The sequence below is a fragment of the Nymphaea colorata genome, chromosome 12 (genome assembly GCF_008831285.2).
Source record: "Nymphaea colorata isolate Beijing-Zhang1983 chromosome 12, ASM883128v2, whole genome shotgun sequence".
Classification (NCBI taxonomy): Eukaryota; Viridiplantae; Streptophyta; class Magnoliopsida; order Nymphaeales; family Nymphaeaceae; genus Nymphaea; species Nymphaea colorata.
Window position 1 is genome coordinate 15,148,794 of NC_045149.1, and position 11,776 is coordinate 15,160,569.

General features: G+C 36.8%; 1 protein-coding gene across 3 annotated transcripts; it reads left to right on the forward strand.

The window, feature by feature from the left end:
- Positions 1–440: 440 nt before the first annotated feature.
- On the forward strand, positions 441–11,506 carry LOC116265660 (uncharacterized). Of its 3 annotated transcripts, none has more exons than XM_031646430.2 (15): positions 441–598; positions 1,374–1,507; positions 2,315–2,435; positions 2,572–2,636; positions 2,716–2,829; positions 2,951–3,025; positions 4,287–4,325; positions 4,469–4,594; positions 6,461–6,574; positions 6,655–6,726; positions 6,807–6,843; positions 8,346–8,458; positions 10,036–10,227; positions 10,741–10,860; positions 11,082–11,506. In XM_031646430.2, the coding sequence occupies exons 1-14, from the start codon at positions 544–546 to the stop codon at positions 10,825–10,827; spliced, it is 1,344 nt and encodes a 447-aa protein (XP_031502290.1). In that variant the 5' UTR covers positions 441–543; the 3' UTR covers positions 10,828–10,860; positions 11,082–11,506. The 3 variants fall into 3 exon arrangements, with proteins under 3 accessions (XP_031502290.1, XP_031502291.1, XP_031502294.1); XM_031646431.2 differs by having other exon boundaries at positions 4,469–4,540; XM_031646434.2 differs by lacking the exon at positions 1,374–1,507 and having other exon boundaries at positions 449–598.
- Positions 11,507–11,776: the final 270 nt, after the last annotated feature.

Sequence of the window (11,776 nt, forward strand, 5' to 3'; positions counted from 1 at the left end):
TCGAATCAACCGCTTGGGCCAAATTCTACTCAATTTCCGATACTTTTACAGCACCGATTTAGATGAATCGCTGGTGAATACAATGAATCAACTGTCACGTTACATTCAATTCAATTTTCGGCTATTAAAAAACCAGTGAATCCAGTCTCGTTACATCCGATTCAATTTTCCGCTACTAAAAATCAGTTACTCCACTTCAACCAATCTTAGAATGCTCTTTGGTATAGCTGGTCGAGCCGGTTGACATATGAACAGTCCAATAAAAATTCGAATGGCCGAACACATAGACATGGACGACGATTCTTAGAGCACCCGATCACCGAGCGTCGCAGAGAGCCCATTCTCGTCCACAATGAACGCAGTACACGCGATCCGCTCATTTTCATATCGCGCCATCTCCATATTCATACCATGCCGTCCATCATGGAGATGGACGGCGCTAAATATGGATCACGCAAAGGAATTTCTTAGATGTATTTAATAAGTTACAGCGAGCCGCGGGCACCCGCACGCACGATTTGCGGGTTCTGTTGAGGAAGCATCATGAGCGGCGTGTTGAAACCACTGCCATTATGCTACGCCTCCAATCTTTACCGAGGTAAGCAGCCCCCGGTCGGTTCTATTCCCCCTCTCCGTCTGCAGTCGCCTCTGTCTTCCGATATCGATGCGATATATAGGGCTTATGGATTTTGTTGCTTAGCGAGAATCTGGGTCCTTCTTTCTTACTTATTCCAGAGCGGCTTTTTGGTTTTCTTTTCTCTTCACCGATGGTTTGTAAAAGGTGAAACCATCCGTTCCCCGTTTGCTTAGCTATTTGTCGTTTTATTATTTTTTTTTCTGGCGTTCTTTCTTGGATTGCCGATGAAGTTTTTAGTCGGAAATTGGGCGCGTCGGTTCGCTCTTAGGTTTTGTGCGGATGAACTACTTGTGTTGCCTTCGGATGGGCTTTGTTTGATCGGTTTCTTGAATCTCAATTTGAACTGATTTTTACTTGGTTTCTTGGTTTAACCATTCAATAGAACTGACCGAGTGACGTACTTTCTTCTCTCTGGAAAATGGTCTCCCGATTCGTTTTTTCTCCAGGTTAAAGTACTTATCTCGCATTTCGCCAAATAAATTTGTTATTCTTGGCATTATCTAATGCTTCATAGTTATATCGAGTGAGAAATTGCCTGATAGGTCTTTCATTCACGAAGACACTTTCATATAATTGGTAGATGCATTCATTTTTCAAATGCAGTTCATACTCTTCTAGTAGAATCAGGAGCCAATAGGTGCTTTCGTGCAAAAAATCCTAATTGATCAATTGTAGTTAGTAGGTAACATGTTAATACTTTTCTAAAATTTTTCTTGGACTCTGTTCAATTATTTAGGTTCACGAGTGGTTTCTGAAAGGCGTTTGCGGGTTAGATTGAGCTTCTCGAGGCCTATTCAGATAACTGCATCAGAGATTGTTGATGGGAGCTATACCCCCACTGTACATGAAGAAACAGAAAGCAATAACAGGGTAATTCTATTACGTAATTGACATTATTACATGTCTTATATTAGGGTAATAATACGGAGCTATACCCCCAGGGCAACCCATGATGGGCTATACTTGATTGACATTGTTACATTGTTTTGTATTAGCTCATTATACACCAAGCACGTCTGTTTTAATCTCTCCCCTTGATTCGGTTCTTGGTTTATAGTCTTTCTTGTTTAATCCAAGAAACTTGTGATTGGGGTTGGGCATTGGGCCTGCCTTTTAACCAACCTATAAAGGCTAGACAGGCTGTTATAGGCTTGAACAAAGCCCACCCGCCTGGTAAGAGATGGGCGGCTGGGCCAGGTTTGGCATTATATATGGAGCAGGGTCAGACAATCTGTTCAGTACCTGCCCAATTCAATCTAAATGAATTTGGTTAGATCAAACTCGTTAAAAAGACTATGTTTTCATCAGTTTTTACTGAAAATATTCTCCTTCCTATTATTACAATTTCCAATTGTTCATTTAAATCTTATAATATTAACAAGATGCCACAAATCTAATATATATCAAAAACCTCAGTATATCAAACAATCTAACGATGTTAACAATGCTCAAACTATTTCTAATCTGGGCCCCTGCCAGGAGCTCGTGAGTTGACCTGGCCTGGCCCACTAAATAGATGGTCTTCGCAAGGCTCTACTTTCATTCTGACAGATACACAAGACAGATTTGTTTGTTTGTTTGTTTTGTTTTGTTTTGTTTTTTTTTTATAATAATAAGATGTCAACATGTCAATGTCTGAGTTGCAAAAGTATGGTACTCTGTTGTTTCCTACTATAGGACGCAGTGTCGGTGAAGAATGAGAAAACTGGTGCATTTCAGAAGTTGCCTATGGTCTTGCCCTCAAAGGACATATTCTTTTCTGCATTACGAAAGTCAAAGAAGGTATCTCCAACAAAAGGTAATGGATATTAAATTTTTTAAACCATTGAAGATTATTTTCTTAATGGTCCATTTTGTTTACTGGATTTCAAGATCCTGTTATAATTTTTTTTTTACTTATGCTTCTTATAACAAATAACCTTATGCTTCTTAAGGCATTGTCAACATTGCAAAGCGGGAGAGGAACAGGGGTGCGAGACAGCTAGATGCACTAATGAAGGCAAACATTTTATTGTAATTAGACAACATAGGCAGATTGTGAAGCTGTAGTTTTAAAGTGTCTGTGCTTCCTTGTGTAGGAATTGGTCATTCCTTTGAGGGGATACATGGAGAATTTCCCTTACAAGCAAAATCTGCATCCTTATGAAAGATCTCTTATTGACCTGACCCTTGGGGATGGGAGATATGAAGAGGTGTGATGTATCCTATTTTCGTTTTAATGTTGTTTGAAAATTTAGGTCCCAGAAATGGAAAGTAACCCTCTCATTTTTTCTTTAAACTGGTTAATCTTTAAATTTGTATTATATGGACCAGGTTTTGGGAAGCGTTGATGTTCTGCGAAAGAAGATCAATTCTGTAGGAAAGTCACAAGCTTCTTTATGTGCTAATGTTTGTGCTCTGTCTGATCCAAGATTGTGGTTATTGTTCTTTTGAGTATTTCTCCCTTCCTGGTGATTTTTCCTGAAAAATGTTAGTATATTTAGATTATTTTGCTTCCTTTTCAATCAGTTTTTTCCTTTGAGTAACTCATGTAGGAGCTTTCTTATCTTGATAAATACATTTCATGCACATAATTGCATAAATTTATTATGAAACAATCATGGTACTCAGAAATTTATCTGACCAAACAATCTAAAATTGGTTATTATTGTGTCTGATGTTTAATTCAACCTCTTGTATGGTGATGGCACCCAGAGCATTCCCCATGGCTTTCTTGTTTCTCTGGTGCCTTTATTTTCAAATCATCAGATTCTAGACTGACAATTTTGTCATGCATTGAATAGTGTCAATGTGGAATGGACGCTATCTAGCAATTACAAGAAGGAAAGTTCTCTGTATGGTGCAATAAAAATAGCTGATGATGCTGGTCTCATGATGATACTAATATTATTTCCTTTTTTCTTGGACAGTAAATTTTAGAGAGGATAGACTTAGTGTAAGTAACATTAGTAAAATAATGTAACCAAAATTTATATATCGGATTATGTCATGCTATCAGTGAGAGTTTTCAATTTATGTTGCTTTGTCTGGCATTTTTTTTAGTAAAGATTTTTTTATGACTATGGAGAGACCAAGAAATAATGGTGTTAATATGAAATCTCATGACATATGATATTCTTGATGTAGTGGCAATCCTGTTTGAACCTTAACTTAGTAGAGATTTGGTTGCTTTCCTTGTTCAGAATGATTCAACTGAATGATGATCTTTAAGTTCAAATCTTGGAGATAATAGTTCTCATCTTGTAAGGCTATTACATAGGTAAATAAACTGACCAACTGCAGTGCATGCATGTATATTGTGGTGTATATGCTTCAGTTGTTTACCTTAAAAAGAAAAAAAAAAAAGAAGTCGCTGATATTGCAAGACTATGAATAATAATCTATGCTTAGTTTCACTTTAAGATGCTTTTTGATGTTTCATATCTTTCTCGGTAATCAGGATTTGTTTTTCCTAGCATTGGGTTCTTTATATAATGCTTTAAAGTTTAAATGGCATGTTTGTGTTTGGGTGGATGAATTTGTTGTTTGGTTAATAATTTGGATGAGTGAATTTTTATATCTATCTAGATGAAAGAGAAAAAGGATGAATAACATTTCATCTAATTATCCAAATTTTGTTTTACCAAGGTTGCCTCTTTAACTTTGACAGTCCATGTCGAAGAAGGAAGCTGTAGAACGACTAAATGAGGTAATGTGTTGAAGTTTTCTCTTTCCTTGTTAATTTGACATGATGCTTTGCTTGCCTTCTCAGTGTTTCTGTAGCTCTTCCTAGTGCATAATTTTAATTAGTCTCACTAACAAATAAAATTCATGCATGTCTTTTACCATCAGGGTATTAAAAAGTTGGAGGAAGTCTTTCTGCATGATGGAAGTGCTGTTGATGATTTGTTAAAAATTGCTAAGGTGACTAGATTATGCTGCATATGTGCTCTTTCGGTGATGTTACATGTCCAAAAGGTGCATTATTTATTTGTTGGACAAAACAAAATTCAGAATTTTTTAGATTTCAGAAACAGTTGTCTTTGGTTAAAATCGACTATCCTGAATGATTTTGTAGTGTTACATTAGAAAGATATTCTTTTACGTTTTGATGTCTTAGTGATCTATTTGAATGTGCATTGTGGCACATTACATATAAACAATTGTAGAAACAACATCTAACATATGTTATCCTTGAGAATATGGCCATGGGCTATCATAGGGCGGGTGGAGGAATAATGGTATGGCGTAAATGAGGACCACAAATGTTTACCAAATTCTGCAATTTTGAACTTGTTATTGCACTCAAAGCCATTTGTCTGTGCTGTTCAGTCAGCGATTTTCAATTAAAGAAGGTTGCTTTCCTTTTTCTGGCTGAATGTGTCCTTACATGTAGCACAATGAAACATGTGGTGGGTTATGGGGATTTCTTCAAAAAAAAAAAAAAAGGGTCTTACTCCTGGTTGTTTGGTACTAAAGTGGTTACACCATCTTGGGTGATGTACTTGTGTCAGTATGACGATTCTGGAAGAGGGGCACCTGTAGTATATAGCAGGTAGTTTGCGGGAGATCAGTGGTGGAACAAGAAATAATTTCAGATGGGACACATTTCATATTCTTTTCAAATTTTAGGACGAGTTCATAAATTTTTATAAAATTTAAAAGAGTTTTCCTATAGATTTCAAAATGTTGAAAGTATCGGGTGTTTGGGGGGGGGGGTGCGTGTTGTACCCACAACCACCATGTGGCTCTGGGTCAGGGTGAGATCGAGAAAACGGATTCCTTTTTAAGCCATCTTTAACCCTAAACTTTTTATTGTGGTCTGTAAATATTTTCTAATCTTTAATTTCCATGGATTGTGTTCAAACTTATAAAACTGTTTTGCTTGAATTTTGTGGATCGCTGCAATGGATTGTATATGAACTATAATTTTTTTTATTTAAAATTTGTAGATCATTATGTGTGTGTACCTATATATTTATTTACTTAGAAAGTGATATGGTTTTTCATTGTCTGTGTGGGTACCATGTCTATCCCTCTTAAGCCATTTGAGGCCCACAACACCTTTGTCAAAGTAATTTGTGTGCCTGCCTTGCCTACTTTTAAGTTTTAACTTTTAACCATTTGTGGTGCCCTTAAACTTGCTTCGCTCAAACAAATGGGTGGGATGACAAACACACAAAAGTGGAAGGCACAATTCACTTTCGCATTGTATATGCATTATCTAGCCATACACTTGGATCCACATTTTAAAATTTTCTGGTTCGCACCCTCAGTATTCAGACCTGTGTGTTTTATTTCAGCAATGATGAGGTCGATTGGGTAGGTAAATTTGATAAACAACTTACGTCCATGAGGTCTATAGATAACCATAACTTGTTAGTCAGTATGTTCATACAACTGCTTTTCGTTATGTGCCTAAGAGATTCCTTCTTAGATAGAGATTACCTTTTTGCCCATTACCAAAGAATCGGCTGAAGCTCTTTTGATAATGAAAATAACTGCCTTTCTTTTACATTTTTTTGAGACTATAAGCAATGTACAGATGAGTTACAGATCTATTGTATAGACAAAAAAAGGCAATAGATGTACAGCTGAACGGTGGTGATGTCACATGATGTTCTTATTTCTCCCCTACCTTACATCAGTCTCTTTAAGTTTTTCACTATGTTGCTGCTTTTAAAATTTTCTTGTTTGACTTTCTTGTGCTGCTCAGATGTCTATTCAAATGTTGATCGCTTGTCTAAGTTCCTTAAGTTTGATTTCTTCTTAGAAATAATGAAGAATTGCACGTGCTTGCATTTAGGTGGAAGCTTTTAAGAAGTGTCTTATGTTGTTCTGTAGACATTACGTGCCATGCCTGTGGTGGATCCAGGCACGCCCACCCTATGCCTTGTAGGAGCCCCAAATGTTGGGAAATCATCACTAGTTCGTGTACTATCATCAGGAAAACCTGAGGTCATTGTCCTTGTCATATGTGATTGTTTTATATGATTTCTGTTTCTAGCTGCTAGTTCATAGTTGATCTCATATTATAGGTTTGTAACTATCCATTCACGACAAGAGGCATACTGATGGGTCACATTGTTCTAAACTATGAGCGCTTCCAGGTGCTTTTTTCACTTTTCTAAATGGCAGATTCCCTTTTGCATGTGAAACCTATTTATTAAGGTGGAAAAATTGATTTCAGGTGACTGACACACCTGGCCTTCTGAGGAGACCTCATGGTATGGGATTTCTCATTTTATATGGTGCCATTTCATTTTCAGCCTAAAGTACTTTGCAGTCGTGTAGGCATTTTGTTTTCATCACAAAGAAATTTGCACTTATGCACCAAACAACTTCATAGTACATGTACACAAATCTAGATATGTACCTGAAGGCTGAAGCTATCTGGAAAATGAAAGTGTTATGGTTACCCCAATTATTGCTGTTACAAATGGCTACTAAGTACTAAGTTCCATTTTATATGAACCTGTAGTAAATCATACTGCTCTGGTTATTTAATACTAGTTTCAGCATTTTTATAATCTGCTTTCTTGTTGCAGCTGTTACTACTTACTACTCATCGTCCCTAGACCTTTAAGAGACATTTGGATTTTAGCATGAGATATTGAAAAAAACATTTTTTGATGTAAAATACCCATGGCGTTGAAAGTATGGAAAATCCGAGTGACTTGTTATGACATCCCGATAATATTACAACAGTATCCTAAAAGTCCCCTGCACTCTGAAAATTGAGAGAACAAATCCTAAACTCAGTACTTTGCAGTTTAATTTTTATGAATGTTTTTCCTCATTTGCTTAATAAACAAATTTTCTTCATTTCTCCCACTTCCGTAATTTTGTCCAATATTTCCCTGAGATTTACTAGATATTAGTATTGTGGGGACTTTGCTTTGCAAGACCGGTATTTGTGACGACACTGCTAATTGAAGAATATGGAGGTGTGATATTATGTTGAACAGTTAAAGTATTATCTGAATCTGAAAAAAAGAAATTGAAAGGGATCCTCAACTTATGCTCTGAGTTGTCTATGCTTAGAGCCTTTCCATGGTCTTACTCTTACATAAGTAGCTTCAATTTGTAAATCTTCCATTTGTCACCAGCCAGTGCTTTTGATTAGAATGATATGTTGCAGATCTTTTAAGAGTTCAGTTCTCTAATGCCCATTTAAAGAAAGTATGGCTATTAAATTTGTTGTTTTACATTTAGTTTATACTTCACACGAAAGGTTATATGCATCATAGGAATAAGAGTTATTGTATCATAGCTTGTTATGCTAAAACAACTTATTTGTTTTGTAAATTTCAGATTGTCTATTCAAAGTAGCAATATCCTTAATCAGTAATTTAAAGAGAATAAAACCATCTATTTGTCTTCTTAGTCACTAATGTTAAAAAGAATAAAATCACCTATTCCTGAACAAAAAACTCCAAAATATTGTAGCAAATTAAATTCCTACGAGGAGAAAATTTTACAGCTAGAATGAAGTGGCAACTTGCTTGCGGCATTGATTGTTTCATGAACTTGCACTCAAGGAAACTTCTTTAACAAAGTTGGCAGTGCAAATAATTGCCAAAGTAATCTAAATAAAGTTAAGCTATTACAGTTGCATGGTATTGTAGTATTCTCCTTCCAACCCCCCTTCTCTGCCCTGGATTATCATTAACTAAGTTATGGCTCTTGATATTACTGTCCCCTTGTTTTGTATTATGTGGTATCTAAGATGAGAGGAACAACATCGAGAAGTTGACTCTTGCTGTTCTTTCGCATTTGCCCACTGCCATACTCTATGTTCATGATCTTTCTGGTGAATGTGGAAGTTCACCTTCTGATCAGGTATTCTGTATTTTCCTCATCTTTTACTCCCGTTCTCTCTCATATTGTGAGCATGTTGTGAATGCATTTTAATTTGTCACATGAATATAAGAATGGGTATGATGAATTTTTTCCTTTGGTAAACCTGTTGTTACAAGTTTTCCAAAAATTAAGCTGTGAATAAAGCAAATAAAATTCTTTGAAATGTCGAAGGCTCTCCCTTCAGAAAAGCATTTGGGGAACAAAAGTCCTAATTATATTTCTTATGGGCATTCTAACGTTGCTTGCCTAGTACTTAGCTCATTGCATCTCGGATGTATATTCTCTTTTGGCTTCTCTATTTTGTTTGTATCTCTCTAGAAATTCACTTGTCAATGTGGTGATTGATTCCCCGGGATTTAAACTGAACCTTTCTTGGCTTTGTATGATTTACTAGCTCTCTCTGTTTCACTACTGACGTAGGTAGTTGAGAACACAAGCAAATCAAATAGGCATGTATTTCATTCCATATCCTTTTTGTCAGCTTGATATCAACTGAGCATCTGTTTGATCACCCATTAACTTATTTGATTGGATCATGAATAAATTTAGGTGCTTGAAAAAGCTTAATTTGAGTCCCTGGTTGTTTGGCTTAGCACCTCAACTTGTCTTGGTTGCAATCTCATGTGCTCTGACACTATAAATCTGGAGGAGGAAATTGGTAGTTGAATGATTCAGTAGTCATCAGGCTTTCTTTCTTATGAGTATTCAAATTTTCCAATCCTTATACAGCTAGAATTGCTCTAGATAGCAATACGGGAAAGTAATGCAACCAGTTCTTGGTGTGTACATGTACCGTATCGACTGTCAAGTCATGTTTAAAACTCTAGCAATAATTAGTGTTCGATCTATTGCAATATTTAAAGAAAAGCCAGAAAGATTGTAATCCTAGAAGTCTTGAGTTTTTTCCCCTTCATAAAAGGATATTCCTCAACCTTTGAATAGGAAACTATTTTTTGCTATATGCAAGTGCATCATGAAATAATCGGACTGTGGATAGGATTATTCTTTCATCTTGTTCATCTCAGAATTGCAAACTTATCCTATATGATAAGGTCAATATCTAGAACTATCACCTGTGGACTTTTCTTCTCCTGTGGTTTGGAGTTCTCGAATAGGAGGTAGGTTCAGACATTGGTTCTCTTAGTTCATTTTGCCTCCCTCTTCATGCAGAAAAAAAATCCTTTCACTTGATATTTTTTCTGAAGTGGAAAGTTTTGTGGCAACAAAATTACATCTCAATCTGTTTTTGCAACATGGAGACTGGGGCAACTGCTTTCTACTTTCTGTGTTGGCAAATATGCCTGAGTGCAACATTTCTTTCATTGAGTGGAACTGGAAGTTGTTGCTTGTTAACTATCTCAATCTGAATAGACTGCATTGTCTGAGGTTCCCTGCAGACAGAATAGCGTACATGTTGATCAATTGAGAATTTGTGGAAATTGGTTTGTCAAGTGCATCCATATTGGTGCATTTTATGCTATTATTTGTGGACTGCTTATACATTATGCTCTTTAAAGTTTAACATCACTTTCTTTTTCTATTATCCTTTTCTTTAGTTTGTCACATATAAGGAGATCAGAAGTAGATTTCATGAGCAGCTTTGGCTTGATGTTATTTCAAAATGTGATCTGCCACTCGCACAGTCCACTTCTGATACCGATGAGGGTGATGAAGTTGCTAGGTATAAAAGGTTTGGACCAGATGGGGCAATCTGTGTTTCAGTCAAAACAGAAATTGGAATACCTGAGGTAAGGATCCTGCACCTGTATGCACCAAGGTGATTCGTAATTCAGTGGCAATTTTTTGTTTCTCTTTCTTACTTCCTCAATAAACTAGTGAGTTTAATAGTAGTTTGTTATCAAATTTGTTATGCTTTCATGCTGCAAAACCCAGTTGCTAGTGCTGACTGTACTAATGTCCTGTTATTTTATAATCTTTCCTCTCTTTTTTCTGCTGGATTTTGTTGTTGATCCTCTTGAATGAAAATTGAAAAAACCCACCCATCCGAAAGACTGGCTGAGCAAGAGCATAAATGGTTGGCCTTAGCCTCTGTGACTAGATTGCTGGGTTCTAATATTTTTCTGAGCAACCAGAACTGACCTGGTTGAAACCAAACCTGGCCAGCTTATAATTCGCGAAGCTGCTTTATTGAGTGCTGAAGGTAACGCGTAACTCTTTAGTGAAGAAATGAGTGAGCAGGACAAAAACTGTTATTTTGGTTCCTCCTGGTAAGCAGATCCTTTTGTTTGTGCATAATGCAGCTGAAGCATAGGGTCCACGATCTACTTATTCATCAGCTGGCTAAGATTAGGAGCCAAAATGTCATTGGAGAAGGCTACCAACATTAGAGTTCAGATAGAGTGAACCTGCTGAACACAAAGGTGATCCCTTGTCTCTCCTATTCTTGTATTATTCAATATTAGGAGTCATGGGAGGTGTGTTTTTGTGTTTCTGCTGTAACGATGCATCCCCCTCAAAAGGGGAGATCATCCACGTATGTTGTATTCAACACTTTTTTATTCATGATTTATCCGATGTTTCTAACATGGAGTCAACTCACTCACCAGTTTTTTAACGCGGCACCTTTTCTTGTGTTTTCCAGATCGTGCTAGTAACGCTGACTTGGGAGTTTTTAAAAGAGTAATGTAGCTGCTTACTGCCAAGGCGGATTTCAGTTGCATAGAAATCGACGTGATTTCAGATGAAATTATCCTGCCAAGGAAAATCTGCCTATCGATGTTCCTACAGCTGGGTTAGTGATTTACAGTAGACAGCGAGAAATGTTTGTCAGGATTCAGGACGGGGATTTCTGGGCGTCCCAGGGGAAGAAATCATGAATTTTTTTATTTGAACAAGGGCAATGAAGCACGTAAGACTTGCTGTATTAGGAACTTGCAAACTTGCCAAGCTTTGTGGAGCTTGTGCATATCTTGCTATGATGTAGCAAATACTGGTGACGCCTTTCAAAATTTCGCAGTCAAGGCTTTGAGACACGCACCTGTAGCAATCGAAATTTGTTTCCTTGCCTGTGGAGCATTAGGAGCCGTTTGTACTTCCACTGTGGAAACTTTGAAATCCGCCCTTTTTAAAGAAGCGAAATAGTATAAAAGAGAAGAAAAAAATTACAAATAATCTTTCTTCTACATATGACCCGTAAAGCCCTTTAGGTCATGCCAAGCCTCGTTTATCTCAACACAATTTATTTACGAAATTGTTGGGCTAGAGGATCTGCATTTCTAGGCTAATGAAAAGCTATGCAGGAATTTTAGAAATTCATTGCTTATGTTGAAAACCTGT

Excerpts from the sequence above, each read along its gene's own strand:
- LOC116265660 (XM_031646430.2), top strand. The coding sequence starts at position 544 with ATGAGCGGCGTGTTGAAACCACTGCCATTATGCTACGCCTCCAATCTT. Across the intron at positions 2,436-2,571 it reads GAAGGTATCTCCAACAAAAG|GCATTGTCAACATTGCAAAG; the intron begins GTAATGGATATT and ends ATGCTTCTTAAG. Across the intron at positions 4,595-6,460 it reads TGATGTTACATGTCCAAAAG|ACATTACGTGCCATGCCTGT; the intron begins GTGCATTATTTA and ends GTTGTTCTGTAG.